The 20,784-nt window shown below is 57.7% G+C and overlaps 1 protein-coding gene across 2 annotated transcripts; it reads right to left on the bottom strand.

Annotated features, from left to right (window-relative positions):
- Window positions 1–2,307: 2,307 nt before the first annotated feature.
- On the bottom strand, window positions 2,308–7,925 carry EMX2 (empty spiracles homeobox 2). Of its 2 annotated transcripts, XM_081104778.1 has the most exons (3): window positions 7,025–7,925; window positions 4,909–5,093; window positions 2,308–2,768 (listed from the first exon to the last, which is right to left on the bottom strand). In XM_081104778.1, exons 1-3 carry the CDS (start codon window positions 7,428–7,430, stop codon window positions 2,601–2,603), a joined length of 759 nt encoding a protein of 252 aa, XP_080960904.1. In that variant the 5' UTR covers window positions 7,431–7,925; the 3' UTR covers window positions 2,308–2,600. The 2 variants fall into 2 exon arrangements, with proteins under 2 accessions (XP_080960904.1, XP_080960905.1); XM_081104779.1 differs by lacking the exon at window positions 4,909–5,093 and having other exon boundaries at window positions 7,025–7,744.
- Window positions 7,926–20,784: the final 12,859 nt, after the last annotated feature.

Here is a 20,784-nt window from a genome sequence, read left to right as displayed (position 1 = left end):
GGGACACGGAGAGACAGGCCAAAATAAAGTAAAACGAGGGAGAAAGATCAAGAATGCATTCCACTTTAAAAGAGAGGAGGGGACGGGGTTGGGGGGGAGGAAGAAAAATTTCCATCGTGCCCTATAGTCCCCTCACGTGCACAGAATGTCTAATCTTAACTTTTCAAGGCAGGATGTTAACAAAGCTTGTATTTTTGCCCTGCATTGTAACTTGGCCTTATCACAGTGTAAAGGGTGGGGAGATTGTCCTAAATTATGTCCAGGCAGCCCCCCTGGATCTGTGGATTAAGAGATTAAAGGAGACCACTGGGCAAGGCCTCCTCTCTCCCCTTCATATTCCTGGTATGATAATTGCTTAAACTGATTTGCACTTTCACAAAAGCTCGCAGGACGCTTTGTAGCTCGAACAGAGCAGACGAGGTTTCTCTATCAATGGAAATAAAACTGATTAATGCAGCCTATCAGGATAAGAAGCAAATGAAGCATGCAAAAACAACCCGTACTCCAGAAGGGGGGGGCGGGAGGACGGAGGACAGGGGAGCAAAGTTTCCTCCAAGACTGGTTACAACTTTGAATGTTGAAATCCAGAGGTGGAGGTTTCCCAGGAGGCTCCGCTCGCTGTATGAGGCTGCTGAGGACCTTGGGCCTGCCTTAGCACCCTCGGCAGACAGGGGACAGAGGGCGAGGAAAGGAAGAAAGGAGAGAGAGAGAGAGAGAGAGAGAGAGAGAGAGAGAGAGAGAGAGAGAGGGGGGGAGGGAGGGAGAGAGGGAGAGAGAGGGAGAGAGAGAGAGAGAGGCGGAGATTGAGAGAGAGATTTGTACTTCGGGGTTTAAAAGTCAAAAAACAGCTTCAAAGTCGCAGGGTTCCAATTCAGCAAGGTGTTTTCCCCAATCCCGGAGGAATATTCTTCCATACATAACTATCTGTTTAGATTTTTAAAAGCTGACTCGAGAGGTTGCAAGAAGTAGGCATTTTTAACCTGCCATTGAAACTAAACTCCCTCGGTAGGCCTTGCAATGGGCGACGGTCTGGTTGGAAAAACTTTTTCTTCCATCCCTTTTCTGAAGGACTTAAGTTTTCCTAATCCTCTCCCCTTTCCACCCTCATCTCTCTTTAAAATGCCCAAGAATCCATCAGTCTGGCCCTTCTGGGGGTGGGGAAGCTGGGTTTCTTGAGCCTAGTTGGGAAGGACCACACTCAAATTACTGGACATACTTTTTACAGAAAAAAATTGACTTTGGTTTCCCAAGACAACTACTCTGAGGGCATATTGATAAATCTTTATTGACAAAATATTGACATTGACATACTTCTTGGAAGTATATAGTGTGTTAGAATTCTAACAAATTAACACAAAACACAAAAATATTTACATTCTGGTATAGAAGACATTAAGGAAGCGTTTGTCACTCTCTTTAGTAAGTCTATGATCTTGGAATAGAAACTCAGTGCTTGAAAACTTGCCGCCATGTCTTTGGCCACACTTAGCATCATCCCCGCTAACTACAGTCCTTCGGTTTTTGCAATTGATCGATTTAAAGTTTGGAATGGCCTTTGCAGTCAATGGTTGAACTCAGCCAATATCTCCAACCACTAAAAGGAGTTTGCTTCGTGATTTTAAGCCTTGGGATGTTAGGAAAGGGAATGTCCAAGAAATAGAATTAATTTAGGTATTTTTTTTCCAACACAATTCCTGACTCCTCTTGTGGGCACCCTCCCCAGCCACCCCCAGCCCCCCATCCGGCTCCCCATTTCTCTGTAAGAGGACCACTATCGCTGAGCCTACTAGTTTAGCTTTCACAATCACTTTGACATCAGAAGATATCAAAACGTGTTTACAGACTGCACATTTCTCGAAAATCAAAACTCAAAATCAAAAGCACACAGAACCTGTCTTTAAAAGGAAAAGAAAGTTACAATTCATTTTCTGTCTTTAGACACCATTCGCCCAACAACTGCTACATGCAATTCAAGTTTTTGGACATGTGTGGGATGGGGCTGGATATGAAATTTCGATCATCGTTATTATTACTGATTATTTTTAAAGACTGGGGGTGGGTGGGGAACACTGTGAAGTGCAAAATAAAAAGTCCTGTGCCTGGTTGCTTTTTTTTTTCCTTTTATCACCATTATTATTATCTTTTTTACAAAGAAAAATAAAGTCGGACTGCGATAAACGGAATACCTGCCAATCATCTTGTCTCGCTGGTTGGGCCTTTGACTGACAGCTCCCCTTGTCAGAGCGCCTGCCGCTTTGCCACCTTTAGATCTCTCTCTCTCTCTTTCTCTCTCTTTCTGTCTCTCTCTCTCTCTCTCATTCTCTCTCTCTCTCAGCTGCCTCTTTAGACAAGGGTTGCATGTTGATCAAGGAGCCTCCATCCTCTGCCATCATGGCGCGGCCTCCGATCAGGGCCCTGCGCCCTCGCGGCCCAAAGTCTGCGACGCGCTCTCCGCTGTCCCTCCGGCTCCCTCTCCCCTTCTCGGCGAATGTGTGTGTGCGGTTTGTTTTTGTTTTCTAGGGTGTTTTCTTCTTCCCCGCCTCTCCCTGTCCTCTGTTTTGCTCCGCTCTGTCCGTTTCCGTGGGGTTCGGGTTGTGTTTTTAATCGTCCGAGGTCACGTCTATTTCCTCCGGGCTGGCCTGCTTGGTGGCGATTCTCCACCGGTTAATGTGATGCGTCCCTTTTTTCTTTTGTTGCGAATCTGAACCTTCTTCCTCCAGCTTCTGTCTTTTGAACTTCGTCCTCCGGTTCTGAAACCATACTTTTACCTGCGGGCCAGAGGCAGAAGGGGCGCGTTAGTTCCTCCACAGCGCCCTCCTACCTCTCTGCCTGCGCCCGGCAGGCCCCGTCCGTCCGAGACGCTCAGGTCCGGCCCCGTGCGCGTCGGCGTCCCGCAGCAGCCTGTGCACAGCCTCCCTTCGGGGAGCGGAGCTGCGGAAGCCGGGCTCCCCGCCCTGGGTCACCCGAGTCACTTTCCCGGCTCGGGACCCCAGCGCACAGTCCTGCGCACCTTGCCCTGAAGGGGACACCCTCAGTCCGCTGAGAATAGAAGCCAGGGAAACCCCCATAAAAATCCTAAGGAAAGCAAAAAGCGACCTGTCCGGAACCCCCTCTCCCTAGCCCGTGCGTGCGGGAAAGACTCCGCCGCAGCTGCCCGGGCTCCCTGCAGGGCCCAATGTGCTTTCTCTGTTCTGTGCGGTTCCGGGCGTCGCCTAACCATAGCACTTCCTGGGCCAGGCCCGGCCCGGTAGGCAGTCATGTCTGCCTGAGCTTCCCTCTCCTGGCCCAGGATTCTTGCAGGTGAGCGAGAGTGGGTGCTAGGGGGTGCTGGAGGCAGCCAGGAGGGACGCGGGGTGCAGCAGCCTGGGGACCAACCCAGCTATTCCACTGCAGTTAGGGAAAGAGGCTCAAAAGTGAAAGCTTCGGAAAGACCTCAGGACAGAGGGGAAGAAAGAAACGGAGACAGAGGAAAGGGGGAGAGAGAGCGCCTTCTTTTGCCCCCTCCTGGGCAGCCCCAGACAGGCCTGGGCCAGCTTCCCACCCTGGTCACATCCCTTAGCAGGAGGCTCCTCTGGCAGCCTGGCCTCAGAGTGGCTGCTAGAGGTCCGGGGAGCAATGAGGAAAGGACTTCCTGGGGCTGCCATCCCCATCGCCCTCTGGGGAACCTGGGCAGTGGGTCTCTATCCAGTGACCAGACCAGACAGTAAGGCCACCCTAACTTCCCACCTGGTGAGGGGCAGGTGAGGAAAATGGAGGTGGCCGCACCTCCCCTGCCCGCGGACCTGATCGCACCGCCACAGGCCGCTGAGGTCGGCTCCACTCCCTGCTCGGAGAGTCCAGCCCGGGTCCCAGCTCGTTCTCCCCAATAGCCCCAATCCCCCCAAGTGCCCCGTGAACAAGCGGAGCTGGAACAAGGCTGACTGTAATTTGCTTTGAGTTTGCTAATTGAGGGGAGGACGGTTCATTTCTCCCGGCGCTCGCCCAAGGCGCGCGTCCGTGCGCTCCGGGCTTGACACGCACACAAAGACAGCGGGCGGCGTGGGCAGCGAGGCGGACAAAGACCACCGCCGCCTCGACGCTCCAGGATGAATCAGCCGGGCCGGCCGCGCCTGGTGCCGGCCCCGCACCTACCCGCGAGGCCCTCCTCGGTTTTGTCCGGGGGAACTTCTTAAAACAAAAGCCCGGACCTCTTTGCACCGCCCAGAAACACTGTTACAACTTAATCCGCACGAAAACGTTACTGTTTGCCGGGAACTCTGACCCCACCCTGCGGCTCCGCGTACAGTAGCGCCTACTGTAGCCCGGAGCCCCCTCCCCGCCCCTGGGCCGGCCAGAGCCGGGACCCCGCGGCGCAGGCAGGGCCTGTCCCTTTGCCGCAGCCTCGCAGCTCTGATTCTCCGATTTAGGGACGCGCCCACGATACACGGCCTCCGCCTTCCGACTCTCAGATCCCTTCGTGGGGAGTAACCGGTGTGAGCAGGGGTCTGTGTTCGCACAGAACTTGCCTTTAACCAATTCCCAGACTTCTCCAGCTTCCACACCCAACACTCCGACACCCCCACTGCTCTCTCCCTCTTCCTGGACCCCAGCCGGGTCCCCAGACTCTCGCCAAAAGTTTCCCCAAAAGTGCAACTGTGTTAGCCAGGAGCTAAGTCCAGCGGACAGCAAGAGCGATCCAGGCCGCCCGCCCCCGCCCCTCTCCCCAGCGCCTGGGGCAGGTAGACTCCTGCGGTCCCATCTGGACACCAAGGAAGCCTGGCACCTGGAAACGTCTACATCCTGAGCGGGGGGGCGTGGAACCAAGTCCCGGGCCCTTTGGCGACGGCCCTCTCTGAGCTCAGCACTTGTGTGCCAGCTGCGTGGGTCCCGAGATTGGGGTGGGGGTCGCCGCGCCTGGGCCCCACTCACCTGAGTTTCCGTGAGGCTGAGGCTGTGTGCCAGCTGCTTCCTCTCGGCGCCCACCACGTAGTGGTTTTTCTCGAAGGCGTGTTCCAGCCTCAGAAGCTGGGACGGGGAAAAGGCGGTTCGGATCCGCTTCGGCTTTCGGGCCAGCGCGTTGTGCAAAAGGAAGCTCTCGGGGCTTGCGTCGTTCCCTGCGGGGGACACAACGTAAGTCCCATTAGGGAGGGGGTGGGGGGCGCCGGCCTGGCCGGGGCCGCGCGCTTCTCAGGAGACGGGCTGGCGGGACACCGCGCTCCGGGCCTGTGCGTAGCCCCGGCGGCTTGGCGGGTGGGTCCGGGTACCCTCCGGCCGGGGTAGTAGGCAAGGGCCCGGCTGCACCGCCCAGACCGCCGGGCTCTGCCTGTGCGGCAGCCACCCCGCAGCTGCCCCTGCTGGGCCAGTCCCCAGGCTCCTGACCTCCGCGGACTCATCAGCCGCCTTGTCGCGCGGGCCTCGCCACCTCCGAGCCGAGCCGGGCGCCCAGGGCAGAGGAGGGGGCGCCAAGGACAGACCCGGGCGTGGGAGCCCACGACCCAAAGGAACGGCGGCTTTCTCCTCTTTCTAAGCTCTCGGGGAGCTCTGACCCAGGGTGGTGAGACATCGGACCAATATTCAGAGTTTTCTCGGGGACTTATCTTTAAATTCTGTATTTAAGTTTTTCCCCTCTGGAAAAGCGCAGAGGCCCGGCGTGTCTTTCCAGCCCGGCTGGGACCGAAATGTCCCCGGCGGGTGCGCTCCGCTCCTGCCTCCCGAAGACCCGGCTCTCCCGTTCCCGGCTCCAGAGAACGGGGAGACTCGGGCGAAGGGATCGAAACCCGGGAGCTAGTGAGCGGAGGGGGCTCGAGGGGACCAGCCACGACCCCGGAGGATCACGGCTGCCCTGGGCCTGGTGCGAGGGCCAGGAGCGTGGCCGGCAGAGGATACGGAGAGGGGGCCCTAAACTTTGCGAGCAAAGCCAAAGAGTTTGGGGTTTTCTCATTCGGGTGGGAAATGGATTCACTAAAAGCCCAAACGAAGAAAAACTAACCCACAGTTCAGGCTGGAATGGAGGCCTATCTAGTCAAGGGAGGAAAGGGAACGGCTGTTTTTGTTCTGTTTTTTTAAATGAGGGGCGGGGTGGCCTGTACCCGGTTCTGAACTCCGGCAGGAACGCGAAGGGTTAATGAATGGACCAGCCGCTGGGTATCGATCTGCGGCCGCGGGGGGTCGGTCTTTTCCCGGCTCCCAGCGCTACACTAATTCCTCGCCTCTTTTCCCGGAGTTTTAACTTTGTTACTTCCACCCCCACCCAGAGAAAAATAAAACAAACAAACAGAAATAGCAAGAAAGGAAAACACCCAAACAGAATTTTCTCCAGCCCTGGCGAGACTCGGCTCATTTCTCTTAAAAGAAAAATAAGTAAATAAATAAACAAACAAAACCCAGACGGAACCTGCCTTCCCGACGCGGCCGCTCGGCGCCCGGATGGAAAGGGCCGAGCATCGGCGGTTTCAATCCGCGCGGGTTCCCGCCCCTGCGGGGCCTCCAAAAAGCAGGAACACACACACACACACACACACACACACACACACACACACACACACCCTGATTTTTTCCCTGGGCGCGCGGGGAAAAAAGCAAACCCCTTGATTCTGCCCCGGGCACGCGGGTCCCCTCGCCGCCCCAAGAAAGTCAGAGACCGAGAAGTCAGGGGTCTGGGCGGCAGGGACGCGGAGCCGGTGGCGAACAGGGTAGAGGGCAGTCGAAGGCGCCCAGTCCTCGCCCCTTGGAGCCAAGGTTGCGAGGGCATCGCCGAGAAGACGCGGAGCCTGGGCACCCCGCGGGGTCTGGGGCTCCTGGGCCGCCTGCCTTGACCCGAGAGGACTCGGAACCACCCGCGGCCGCAGTCCAGTCCCAAACCGGGCCGCCGCTTTGGGAGCCGGGGACCAACACCGCGCCCCGCTCCTCGCCGCCCAGTTGCCCACGAGGGCTCGCGGCCCGCCGGCGGGGGGCACCTCCACCCGGGCCTTGCCCGGCGCCCACCCCGAGCAGGCCCAGGCTGTGCGGGATGCGGCGCGCGGCAGCCCCGCGACGTGGCACGTACCTTGGAAGCGATGGCCCAGATACCGGTAGCGGTGGATGAGCCACGGGTAGAAGGTGGACGGGTCCCGCTGCTGCGAGGCGAAGAGGGGGTGTGGCGAGTGCGAGGAGGGCAGGGGGTGCGCGGCCAGGGCGTGCGGCGGCGGCACGGGGTGCACCGGCACCGCGGGGTTGGGCGGGTGCGAGACCGCCTCGGCGAACACCAAGTCCGGGTTGGAGTAGACGCCCCTGCCGGCGGCGGCGGCGGCGGCCGAGTGGAAGCCGTTGAGGAACGGGTTGATGGGGCTGGAGTTGGCGTAGCTGAGCGCCGCGGGACGGATGGGGTCCTCGGAGCGCGAGGCGGGCAGGGGACTGTCCTTGGCCACCAGCGACTCGATGGTGAAGCAGCGCTTGGGCGCCGGCTGGAACATGCTGCGCCGCGGAGCTGGCGCCCGGGGCTCCCGGCTCGCGGCGACCGTGGCGCGCTGCCTCCGCCGCCCGCTGCCCGCGGCGAGCACCGACGAGAATTGGGGACTTGTTTGTTTGGGGTGGGGGTGGGGGGAGGAAAGGAAGAAAGAAAGGAAAGGAAAAAGGAAAGGAGGGGGGAGGGGGAGGGAGAGGCAACGCCGACGATCCCGAGAATCTTGCACCAAACGCGCCCAACCTGGAGAGACGGGGAGAAATCCTTCCAGAAGAATTTGCAGGCGTGGATTGGGGTAAATTTTTTTTTTTTTTTTTGGCGTAATGGCGTGGGGGGATCGGAGTTAGAAACAGGGAGGAGGAGGGGGGAGTTTCTTGGGGGAGGCAAAAAAAAAAGTTTTCTCTCCTCTGCAAAAGGCGGGCAGGGCGCCCTAAGTCCAAGGACAATCCATGGAAGTGTTCGCTTCTTCACAAGTTGTGCAAACGATTTGTTAGTTCATGAGCCTAATTAGTGCGGGGATCACATAAACAGCTTCCTCCGAAGCCTGGTAAGTGGCTTGATGATTGGTCGCTATTACTCGCCCTGAGGTGGAAGGGGGGAGACTCTGTAAAGTGCGTCAGAGGGAGGCGAGCGCCTGGGAACCCGGAGGCCTGGATCCCGGCCGAGAGCGGAACGGAGTCGGCGCCGCGGCCTCGGCCTCGCCTCCCGCGCCCGCCCGGCCGCCCGGCCTCGCCGCGCCCTCTCCCCGCGCTCCCCGCTCACTCGCTCCCGGGGCTCCCGCTCCGGCTTCGCCTCCTCCTCTTCTTTCGGCTTCTCTTCCTCCTCCTCCTTCTCCTCTTCCTTCTCCTCCTCCTCCTCCTCTTCTTCCTCCTCCTCTTTCCCCACCTCCTCCCGCTCTGCCTCCTCCTCCTCCTCCTCCTCCTCCACCACCACCACCACCACTCCCTCCGGGGCACCCGGGTCCCTGCAGAGTCCCCGGCCGGCGCAGCCTCCGCAGCGGCCTCCCGGAGCCCGAGCCTGCTGAGCCCGAGCTGGTAGGACGGACGGACGGACAGACAGGCGCTCCGATTTCTTGCGCCTAGCGCTCCGCTGCTGCTGCTGCCCCCGCGCCCCCGCGGCCCCGTGTCAGGGGAGCTGGGATCGCCCCGAGAGCACCGCGAGGGTAAGCGGGCGGGCGGGGATTGGCTCTGCGCGAGGGCTACCAGAACCGTTTGGTCATTTCAACCCGCACCCACGGCAACCTTTCCTAGGTGAGCAGGGGGCCGGGGAGTGGGGGTCCTCGCGCAGCCTCGGGGTCCCGGGGTCGCCGCGTTTGCGATCCTGTTTGCTTTCCCGTTTGCAAGTTAAGACGGAGTCCATGGCGCCTATTCGCCCCCAAGGCTCACTGTCTCTGGGACGGTGCTCACCTCCTTCCCCAAAACAGTTTCTTCCGTGGTATCTGGGACCAAGGCTCCAAGGTCAGGGGGAGAGGCTGTGAGGTGCTACTGTTATCATCCCGTGGTCGTTATTATTTTGTTAGTGTTATAATTATTATTGTCGCCGTTGTTGTTATTATTTCTATTATTATTTTGCCATCTGTTGTCCCGGGGGCGGGTTGCTGTGCAAACCTAGGTAGGGCTCACAGCGAGGAACTGCAGATCGCATCTCCGGTTCCAGGCCGTGTCCGCATTTTCGAGCTCGCCTTCGGTTTTGGGATGATTTTAGGGCCGCGTTCCCTCGTCCCCATTGGCTCACGCAGTGGCATAATTATGATCACATCCCCCAGGCTGCTGGCGCTGCCCTCTGTTTATTGGTGGTTAAAGATCTATTATCTATTCATCAGCCGCCTCTTTTTTTCCTCTTTTTTTTCTTCTTTTTGCCAATTACATTCTTCAAAAAATGAAGTACCAGCAGGTATTTTGCACTTTTACAATTAATGATAAAAAGAAATCTGGCATCCTTTAAATCATGACTTGGAAGCCCATGTCATTGCTGTTAAGAATGAAGAAATGCCTGTGTTTGGTGACTAGGTTGCCTTGAGACCCAGAAAAACTCGATTGGGGAGGGGGTGCGGGGAGAGAAGAGCGAAGCCTGTGATGGAGGCAGAACTGCCACCAGATTTATCCTTGGAGGGGCCCAGTTCTTAGGCCTGGCTCTCCCTTCCCCAGCTGCCTCCCTCCCCACCTGCGTCTCCCTTGTCCTTCTCTGGTTTTACCTGCTGTGTACTTGTGTTCGTGTCCATCGCTCCACTCCTTAATTACAGGCATGGGTTGTTGGGGTGAGGGAATCCAAAAAACCCTTTCAGAAAACTCTCCAGGCAAGAGAGGCGTTAGGAGGGCGCTTTCTGGGACTGTCTAGGCGCCTGACCTTAGTGAGGGGGGACAGAGGCCGTGTGTGCTGCCCACTCCTCTCCTCCAGCCTTCCCTGGGAAATTCACACACACACACACACACACACTCACACACCAGACAGGTGTGGGTTTCAGCTTTGCCTTCACACAAGAACCCGGCCCCTGCCTCAGGCTGCAGACCTCAGACACCAGCTCTGGGCAGGGGTCCTGGCTGGGTTTTCATCCTTATTGGGCAGTCCCAGCCTTGCTTTGCTGACCTCTCAGCCCCATCCCCCCCACCACCCAAGGATGTCTGTCCGATGTTCGACCCAACCTCTTGGGGTGCAGTGGCCTGTACCACCACCCTCCAAAAATATCTTCTGTAGCTCCGAACCCCCCTCCTTCCACTAGGCTGTAGGGAAAGACACCCCGCCAGGCCAGGCCTGCGGAGATCCCTAAACTACTTGAAAAGGTGGAGGCCTTTCAGCTGGGCCAGCCAGCCGGCCTGGAGGGGAGGTGGAGGTCAGCCCTCCATTTCCAGTGCCAGAAAGAAACACGCAGCGTAGGAAGGCTGTAGGATCCTGGGGTGAAAGCGAGAGAGCTCCCTTCTCCTTCTCCGTGGATGGCTCTCCAGGAAGGCTGGAGGGTCAGGCTCACCCCAAGGCCCTCCGAACTGGGCCTTAGGTTCCCCGTTGAAAACGGGGTGGGGGGGCACTAAAAGCCACCCCCTGGCTGCAGGGCTGGCAGTGACCACTCATCATGCAGTTAGTGATGGTGACCTTGGTGGGGATAGAAGAGTAGATGGCCTGAGGGCATCCTTCAGTGTCTCCAGTGTGTGATTCCTAAGGGTGTTTCCCCTCTTTGAAAACTCTCAGGCTGAGCTCTAAGGCGTAGTGGGCACCCCCTAAAACCCTTAGCCCTCTTTGATCAGAATGTGCCTGGAGTCCCTTTGGAGCCCAGACCCCTCAGCCTCTCCCTCCAGGGGCAGAGGGCCCAGGCAGCTCACAGCCAAGTCTCTGCTAGCAACATCCTCTGCTGACCGCTCGCTGGCTGACCGCTGACGGGGGCCTCACAAAACCTGCCTGAGGGGTCAGGTTTGCCTCAGGGACTCTAGGTGTCAGGCAGATGGGCATGGGTGTGGCAGCTGGGGGCTCCAGTGCCCGCCCTCCTGGCAGGACCAGGACTTACCAGTTCCTTTGCCTCCCTCATCACTGGCCCCAAGCCTCGCCTGGGCCCCCATGAGGGGGAAGCGGGTTTCCAGGGAGGCAGGGGCCCTGGGAAGCCCTGGAAGCTGGGTAATCTATGCTAATTCATTAGCCCAGCCTTGAGATGCTTGGGAAGGTTTGTGCAGCCCCCACTCCGAGGCTCCTACAAGGTGTCAGGCGTTGGGGGTGGGGGGGAGTGTGTGCGAATTAACTAGGAAAGTAGGAGAGTAACTCCTTAACCCGACTGGTGGGTGGAAGACAGCCAGGGTCCAGGACACTCTGGCCTCCTCTGGCCTCCGGTCCTTGGACGGTGCGGCTGCATTCACATTACTGGTGGCTTAGCCTGGCGGAATCCATCCCCTCTTTGTTCCTTAGCTGCCCTAGAAAGGTGAGCGCTTGTGCAGGCAGCATGTAGCGGGAAAGGGGGATTTCTGAGGCTCCTGATGGACAAGGGGCTCCCCTTCCCCACGTCCCAAGCCCAGGGTTGGGCTCTGTAGACTCAGGAATCTACACTCTGCAGGCAGCCAGACTAGCAGGCGCATAATGAAGGTTCTCATCTTGGATCTGGCACTTACCGACCGACCAACCCAGTGATCTGGGGCAACATGGCAACCTCTCCAGACCTCCACTTTGTCATCTGTAAAAATATAGCCAGGTTGCGGGGCCTTCCAGGCGGTGGAGGGTAGGACTCAGGCCTGTTTGGGGAAGTGATAGACCCCTCTACTTTCTAGTGGTAATTACATGTTTGCAGTCGTTTTTCAAAACTCGTAGAACTAACTGTACCCCACAAAGGGTGACTTTTACCCTATGGAAGTTACACCTTATTACCCTGCCCCCACCCAAAAAAGTCAGGGCCTCAGGGGTGAACTTGGGCCAGTGACCTAACCTTCCTGTGCCTCTGTGACCTCTCCTGTGAAATGGGAATAAAGAATAGCCTCTTGGCCCTCAGGGCTGTCCAGTGAGATAAGCCACGCAGTGTGCCAGGCCGTGTCTAGCACACAGTGAGCTGCAATGAAAGTCACTTCCTGTCCTTCCGTCACGTTGCTGTTGTTATTGTTACCTACCCACCTCCAGGGCTTGTTGCTGGACTTCAAGGCTGAACGATAATAAAGTTGTGCAAACATAACCTGTTGCTGGCCTCGCACTCCTGCCATGAGCATCTCCATGCTCCCTGAAAGTCCAGGACTTCCCCCGGGAGGTGTTGGGGCGAGAGAGGCCTGGATTCCTGGTTAGTGGGAGGCACTGAAAGGCAACGATTTCTGGGGATCACCCCAATCTTCTGCTCTTGGTTCCCCACCAGGCTGCCTGTCTTTGGAGGAAACAGCAGTGCTTCTCTCTGCCCCGAGTCCTGCTGGGCCTGGGGGGTACGGGGTGCTACCTGGGATCACTCACATTCTTGAGCCTCGATGGTCTTCTCATCCGTGAAAGGGAAATATCAATATCTTAATAATTGTTGAGAGTAGTACGTGAGCTAATGGTTGGCATAGTCACTATTCATCGAAGATTATTGTTAGGCGATGGCCTGGTGCTGTCCAGCCCACTGATTGCACCCTGTCCCATCCAACTCCCAGCGGCTGAGACCCTCTGGGTGAGCCGGTCCTGAGAGGCCGCACCGGCGCCCGCCAGGCAGGGGGAGCGCGGACCTCAGTGAAGGGTGAGCCCTTTCCCGGGCCCTAAGCTTGAGAAGGTGTCCTGGGATGGGGAGGCCTCGGGACCGGTTAAGAACTCCTTCATTCCGCTCTGATTCCCAGTCACTCGGCCTCTCCGAATGGAACGCGTAGGGCGGCGGAGAGAACATGAAAAGAAAAATCAAAGCCTTAAAAATGTTTGAAAATGGTGATGTCAAATCCCTATCTGGCCTCCTCCCTCGAGGCGGATCGCTAGGCAGGCACGGCGGCCTGGGACCCGGATCCGCGAGCGCGCAGCGGCGCCTAGTGGCGAGGGCCGGGCGCGGGCAGGGTACCCGCCGAGATTCCGAGTTGCGTGCACGCGGGGTGTGCTGGGGCTGCGCCCCGCAGCTAAGCTCTCAGCGGGACCCCCGTCCGGGCCAGGAGAGGAAGTCTCAGGAGGCGCACTGGCCACAGAGGAGAGAGGATGACTTGGGAATGTGCCCCTACTCCCTGCAGCAGCGCCAACTGTCCGCTGCAGAAGTCACGTCCACGCAAGAATTCCAGCTCCACTAGCAGCCGGGCTTCCTCCCGAGGGATGCAAAAAACCGGGACAGATTCTGCTCCCAAAAGGACGAAGCGGCCAGGATCCCCTGTGCCAGGGCGATGGCTAGCTACGGCGCACATGGGGTCCCTTGCCTGAGGTCCCAGGTCGCACCGCCCAACTATGGGCCCATAATGGCCTGCCCTGGGGTGGAGTCCGAAGGTCTGGGGTCCTGCGGTGCGACTCTCCAGCTTCGCGCCCCCTCGTGGCCGGCCGAGGACGCCGTGAGACGGGTCCTGGTGGCTATTGCGGAGGTGGAGTTTGATCGCGCAACTGGGAGGCCGCGACAGCCCCCAGAGTGACCCGCGGACCCTCCCCCTCCTCCTGGAGTGTGTGGACCCGGTCAGTCCCAAGCAACCTGGGTTCTCCGGCGAGGCGAGGCCGTGGAATAGGCGCAGGGTTCGCTGGAAAACCCTTGCGACCTCAAGCGCGTGATTGTGCAGCCCCCAGGACGCTGAGCCCTAGCAGGAGAGTCTGGGCCCTGAGCCCCGCCTCTGATGACCGGCTGCTCTTCTCTGCACGTCAGCAGGAGCCTCTGAGCATCCGGGTCTCCGGAGGTCTATGGTTTGGAGAGCTAGGAACGCCACACTGATGCGTGGGGCCACACGCAGGATCTGACATTATCCCTCCTGCATCACGTTGAAAGTCATCACCCTCACACCTGTCTGGATTCTCTAGGTCCAGCTCTCTTTCTGCCTCACCTGCCTTCACATGAAAGTCTTGGGCCAAGTAAGGACAGCGAGGGACAGACAGACACAGACAAAGAGGCAGGAATTCGCAAACGTGGGGGCTCTTGCTCTGGCTGGGCGAGGGTGGAGACAGCTCCAACCCCTGCTCCCCCCACCCACCCCACCCCATTGTGGGTTGTCCAGTTCCCCTCCAGAGCCCCAGAAGCAGCAGTTCCTCTGGGCCACAAGGGCACTGACCGTTGCTAGGTGCCCCCGGAGACAGACAAGGTGGTTTCCAACCGGCCTTGGGCCGCAGGTGGAGCTGGGAGGCAAGGGATGCACCTTCGACTCCCCTGCAGCCGCCTCCCACATCTTTTCACTGGAAGCTGCTCTCACCACCAGTTGCCGGTTCTGTAGCTCCGGGTCCAGTTCTTTAAGGAGCTTCTTGGGGTTACAAACAGCAATCCACCTTGGACGCCAGGGGTGACTTCTGAAATGCTGGCTCCCATCAGCCCCTCTCAGGAAAGTGTCACTTCTTTCAGTACCGCCCCATTTTCTTAGAAGGGGGATTGTGGCCACATGAGGAAAGAAGGAATCTGCGCACCTTTGCTCTTGGACTCCCTGAAGCCTGCGGAGGGTGTGGGGGAGGCTTAAAAGAACAACTCCACGCACCTGTGCCGAGTGCTAGCGTTTAAAAGCATGTTTGCTCATACACGTGATCGCAGGGAACCTCACAATCTGGTGTGGAAGGGGTTGGGATACCCATTCTTCGGATGAGAATACTGAAGCTCAGACAGGTTACACAAAGCACTCTCACCGCTTGGCCGTGCAATCGGTGGTCACTCCAGGGGGAATCCTAGGACACCCCTCCTCCCCTCTGCTGTGCCCCCCCACCCCCAGTTGCCAGACTCCTGCATTCAAACCAATAAGAAAAGAGGGTGAAGAGCCCTGACCGGCAGGCGGCACCCAAACGGGCTCAGTGGGGAGGCCTGGCAGGCCAGCCCTACCAGTAACTCCCATGCTTGCTTGAGTCTTGCCCGCCACTGCCTTCCAGGCCCCCTTCCCAGGCTCAGGCCTCTCCGCAGTCACCTCCTGTGGCCCAAGCCCTGGTGTGGGACTAGAGGACCCTCAGTGGCCACTGGAGGCCATGAAGGAGGGGGGATGGCCTGGCGCTCCAAGGCCCAGACCAAGACTCCCTGCACTCCACACCCTCGCATTGTTCTTGTGGGCGACTCAAAGCAGCCCTGAAACCTCCCTGGTGCCCACGAAGGGTGTCTGCTCCCCCCTTGCCTTCTACTCCCGCACCCGGTACCCTCACCTCTGCCCACGGAAAAGCAGGAGCAGGGCCTGAGCTCCCCTGTAAGCCAGCACCAGCAGGAGACCCCTCGGCCACCGACCTGTGTTCCTAGCTCTGCCCTGCCTTCGCCCAGCTAGGGAGACAGAAGCCCTGGGCAGGCGCTGGGGTTTTGGAGGGGGTGCACAGACCGCCCCCTCCCAGGGGGCAGCTACAAGCCTCCGGGGCCTGGAGGCCTTCCATTCATTACAGGGGACCCGGAAGGTGGCCAGGCTGCCCCCAGGACGAACGGCAAGAAGTCCTCTAGCTCTGGGCCCACAGCTGCGATCCCTCCCCCGCCACACTCACATTCCAGGCCCCTGACTCCCGGGGTTTGGACACCAGGCCCGGCTGCCTGATTTGCGGCCGATCTCAGGGACGCACCGGGTGCGCTTCCCCTCTGCCCTGGCGGAGCCCTCCACTGCGCGGCCAGCCTCTGGCGGCTGGAGGTGAGGCCCAATGCGGGCCCGAAAGGGACCTCAGGAGCCTGCAAGCGGTCGGGCCAGGTTGGGCCTCTGAGACCTCCCCGCTGGGTCCGGTGTGCCCCCCACCCCCACCCCCACCCCTCACCACTGACTGGGACCCGGAGAGGCCCGACCTCGGTCGCCCTGCGCTTAGCCGGCCGCCAGCGGCTCGCCCAGGGCCGTGCAACAAAGGGTGGCATCGCAGCGGCGCGGGCAGGGACCTCATTGGTTCAATATTAGCTTTTCATTCCAGTCTATTGTGCCCATCTGAGATAATATTGACTCTGAGGTGAGAGCCCACAGGCGACAGGGCTTGTCTAACACTCCGCCGCGGGGCGCCCGGAGGGAAGGGAGCGGGGAACGGAGAGCTAAAGAGACAGCAAATAACCGCGGCGCGCGCGCCTCCGGCCACGGACTGCGGCCCGGCAGCCGGCGCTCCCCGCCGCGTGCGCCCGGCCTCTCCCCGAGCAACTGCGGGTCCGGAGAGGGTCTGGGGCCTGCCGGCCGCCCCGAGGAGGGCACTGAGCCTCCCCCTGGACAAGGGCGCTCGTTACACACGCGCCCCATTTTCCAGACAATTCGTGTGCGGCTCCGCTTCTGGGCACCTCTGGAGAAGAAGCCACGCGCGCGCGGTTTCAGTTCGCCCCAAAGCCAGCGTCGGCCACGGAGAGTTTCCCCTTTCGAACGATGGCATTCGTTAGGGTGACTTCTCTGTCAAGGCGGTTTTCCGGTCTCCCCGGCGTGCAGCCGTGTTCCCGTGGCCGGCGTGTGTGCGGTGACCAGCCGTGGCTCACTGTGCCTTTTGCTGTTGCTCGGGATCCCCTTGCAGCCCCTCCGCGGGCTTCCTAACCGCCTTCTAGCCGCAGCTCTGAAGGGCCTCGGCGGCGGTCAAGAATCTCGCATAGAAAGATTCCTTTCAGTTTCCAAATGGCCTCTGGATGCCCGCGTTGGAAACGGCGCTTTATGTATGGGAGACAGACCCCTTCGGCTTTCGGCACCCAGGACCGGCCGGCAGCTCAGCTCGGGGCTGGCGTGCGGTGCGCGCGGGGAGGGTGCCCGGGGCCCTATCCCCCTGGAGCGTGACCTCCGTGAGGAACAGATCGTCTGCGAACTCTCCGAGGCCAGCCGGCCTTTAGGAAACTTCACATCCACCCCGAGACACGTGGGCGTGTGGGGACCTGGGAAGGGGCAGGGACTCGGCTGGCAGGCAACAGCCTGGGGGGAACCCTTGTGCGCCCCCCTCCTTCTTCCCAGGTGCCGGTGCTGAGCTGAGGCTCAGTGATACCGACCTACAGCACCTTGACTATTTCAAAGGGCGACATTCTGTTTGCTGTCTGTGTGACCTGTCATACATGACATACATAGAGCCCATCTGTATTGTCCATTGCTTAACCTAATATGTATTATATGGTTTCATCATAGGGAGTACTTAACGTGTATTTAACAGCTAGTTCCTCTATTACATTAGCATTATATTACGTATTTAACGTATTGTATGTAGTATATAGTTCTGGGTATATATTTCCATATATTTCATTTTTATATGTGTGTGTAAAAATATTTGGGGCTCCTTTAATCTCCCTGCAAGCGCATACTTGATCGTTTGAACGCAACGTTATAAACTCCTAATCGAAACCACTGTCACATCAGCGATGTCTTTAGAACAAATACCCCGGAGTCCACTTTCGGCACCAGGGGAAGGCGGGGGGCGGTCACTGGGCGGAAAGGGACAGCAGGTCCCCCTGAAACCTGGTTTCCAAATGCCCGTCCCCGGGGACAGAGGAGACCGCGCTCCGATCCGGGCGGCGCCGCCTCCCCTCCTCGCCGCGCTGTGCTGGTTGTTTTGGTTTGGAGAGCGGCTGTTTAGAGCCTGGGACGGTCCCGAAACTGGTGCCATGAATTAAAAATGAATCTGGGAGCGCAGCATATGCTCCGCCGGGGCGTCTGGGAGAGGAGCGAGGCCTCCCGCCCCGCGTCCTGGGCTGCAGACGCCGCGCTGGCGGGCTCCGGCCTCCGCGCCGATGCGGGCGCAGCAGCGCTCCGGGCTCCGGGCTCCGGGCTCCGGCGGGTCCCCGCTCCAGCTGCCCGCCCTCCTGACCCCACGCCCGGGGGCGGCGGGTGCTGCGCGGGGCTCGGAGCGCCTGCAGATCAGGGGGTCCCAACTCCAATCCGCTCCTAATACCGACCCAGAGCTAAAGTGAGCCGGCAGCGGGGCGCTCCAGCGACCGCAGGGCCAGGTGGGCCGGGAGAACGAAGTGGGGATTTCAGTTGTCCTTAAGCTATCGCTGCTTTAAAAGGCAGGAGCCGCATAGAGACCCAGCTTACGGAGGGAAAAAGGAAAAGGGGGGTGTGGGATCGAAGTCAGGTGTGGCCCACTAAAGGTTCAGAAATGAGAAATAACCTAACTTTACACACCGATACGCAGAAGGCGCTGCTTCGGAGGCCTGGGAGTCAGGACGGGAAATTGAGGTGGGGGAGGGGCGCAAGAAAGACCTCTGGAAGGGGGAAGAGGGGCCGGAGACCGCCAGGGTGCTGTGGGCCCTTTATTTCTTGCAGTGCCCCCTCCCAATGGCTACCTGGGGAACATTGGCAGAACAAAACAGTGAAATTTGGCTAAAACCTCACCAAGAGGTTTGGGCTCCCCACTTGCAGAAAAACCCCAGATTCAACGAGACCCCAAGCCCGCCCCTGATCTAGTCGGATCCTCAGCCTCCGCTAAAGGTTTTTGTGGACTTTGATGAAGAATGCAGGCTGCACCCTCCCTGCCCTGTCCAGGGATGGGGCTCCCAGACTCTCTGCAAAGAGGAACTACCGACCCCTCCCCTTCCCCAGTGGCGGCAGCCTCCTGGCCTGGCTGCAAGGGAGGCATCTGAACACACACAGGATGCCAAGCCCTTCAGACGCGGATCCCAGTGCTAACCATGTGGGTGTGCATCCCCCCCCCCAGATCGGCCTTGACACATCTGGCCCGTCTGCAGTGTTTTCCCCATCTAGGTGATCCATCTTGCCTGTGCCCAGTGGCTGAAAACTTTATTCTAATTGTGTTAGCGTGGGAGTTCCATATTTTTGCCCCTGCTCTGAGGCCCCATGATCCCGGTTTTAAGGAGCTACTGCTTAGGGGTCCTGGGAGCGAGGCGCTCATTCGTCCCCAGGACATCTTGCATGAGTGGCACACCTTTCCTATCATGGATGGCACCTGTCCCAGGTACTGTGCTACGTGCCTGTTCAAGGGTCTATCTCATCCTGTCCTCCCAGCCATCCATTCAGGTGTGTCCATTTCCACTTTCCGGATGAGCAAACGGAGGCTCTGACATGTTAAGGGGTTCACCCAGGGCCACACACACAGGTAGGAAGTGTGGGAATCTGGATTCCAACCCAGGTCTGTCGGACTCCAACACCCCCTCCCCATGCCCCCATCTCTTATTTCCTTTAAAATTGCTCCTTTGCCCCAGTGAGGAAGTTGGAGTCCATAGGGTGAAGCAAGAGATAAAACTTTGCTTAGTCCCTCCAAAAGTCAAAAACTGTAGGATCTAGAGCCCAGGATCCCACACTCTTTCCGGGCATTTATTCCCGCCCAGAAGTGATCATACACCGTTGGCATCAGGGCGTGTATATGGTTTACAGAGGCCTTGCTCACACTTCACTTTAGTCACCTCTCCGACCAGCCCAGTGAGATGGAGATTGCCATTAATACCCCAGAGTAGAGAGGCAGAAACGGGCTCAGTGAGGTTAAACAGTGTGTTCACTGCCCGGCCAGCTCACCCAGAGCCCTGGCACCCGCCCCGGGCAGGCCCATGCGAAGCCTCCGGGCTCTGCCGACACCACATATGGGACCATTTAACCGGCGGAGTGAGGCCTTGCCTTCTGTTGTGAAATTGCTGGGTTGTTTTCTCTTTGTTTAAAGTGTTTCTGCAAATATTATTTCAGGATTCAAAACTTTCGCTTTATGCCTCTCTTATAACCCATTCTTTCTCCATGTAGGCACCCAGCTGGGTGGCGGAGCCATAAAGGAAACAGAACAAGAAGATGCCCCTTATCTGTGTTCACATGATATAGTCAGAGACCATAGAGTATATGTAGATTTTATCTGCAGTTGTAGATTCTGCTCTATAACCATTTGCCTTATGCACCTCACTAAAACCCAAATGTGGGATCAAAAGTTTAAAGTTTAATCATGTGTATTTTTTCATGATTTTAATAGAATTTTTAACCCTGGCTTTAGATGATGTTTCTTCTTTACTAAGATCCAAGGGGAAGAGCTTGAGGTTGGAGGAATCCTTTGGTCAAAGGGTTCCATATCCAAAAGGATAACCAAGAATCCAGACAGGAAATGCCTTGAGGAGTCTTTGACCTTGAGCTGATGACACCAAGTACCTTGCCCTCACCTATTCACTCTCCACAAGAGCCACATCCCCGCCCTCCATGAAAAAAAAAAAAACCCACACCTTCATTTTTGTCTCATTATTATAAAATTATATGTATCTATTGTTTATTATATTAGACCAGATATGAAAAAAGTAATGATCACTTAAAATCCCACATCTTAGAAAATAAATTAGATTATGTCTATACCTTTTTGTTATCATTATTCTAGTAAATAAAGGAAGGGAAACAGGCTATGTGTGATTCTGTTTATATGAAGTTTGTGACTGAATTCAGAACAGTGGTTGCCCTGGGAGAGGATTGACTGGAAAGAGGGCTCTGGGTGAGCCAGGGAATTTGGGGGGAGGGGGCTAAAATGCTCTATATCTTGACTTGGGTGATGGTAACACAGATGTATACAACTGCCCAAACTCACCGGACTTAAGACCTATGTATTTTACTATAAGTTTTTATATCACAATAAAAAAAGAATCTTGAACAAATATTATAGCAAAAGACCTAAGAAGAAGAAGGAAAAGACAAGCCACATACAATACCTAGAATTTTACAGAAAGAGATACCAGGCTTCCCCCCACCCTGCCCCACCCCCAGTACACCAGCTTCTCCCAGCAACCAACACCCTTTGCAGGCTTGCCATTAAGTCCAAGAGGGCTGGTCCCTGAGAAGGCAATGCAGTCTTAAGATCCTGCTGGGTTTCACCATCTGCCAGACTCTTTTTTTCAATGCTCTGCATTTTCTGATCGGGGTGGGGGTGCCTGGGAGCCTAACAAGAATCTGAGCTTGAGTCAGGAA

The sequence above is a fragment of the Myotis nattereri genome, assembly GCF_964212035.1.
Source record: "Myotis nattereri genome assembly, chromosome: 13".
Classification (NCBI taxonomy): Eukaryota; Metazoa; Chordata; class Mammalia; order Chiroptera; family Vespertilionidae; genus Myotis; species Myotis nattereri.
The sequence above is the reverse complement of the archived record's forward strand: the minus strand, read 5'-3'. Positions and strand labels throughout refer to the sequence as shown.

What these genes read in the sequence shown, in the direction of transcription:
- EMX2 (XM_081104778.1), bottom strand. Translation starts at nt 7,430, where the DNA reads ATGTTCCAGCCGGCGCCCAAGCGCTGCTTCACCATCGAGTCGCTGGTG. An exon ending in TCTGGGCCATCGCTTCCAAG is followed by an intron (nt 5,094 to 7,024) that starts GTACGTGCCACG and finishes TGTCCCCCGCAG; the next exon opens with GGAACGACGCAAGCCCCGAG. An exon ending in TCAGCCTCACGGAAACTCAG is followed by an intron (nt 2,769 to 4,908) that starts GTGAGTGGGGCC and finishes TCTGGCCCGCAG; the next exon opens with GTAAAAGTATGGTTTCAGAA.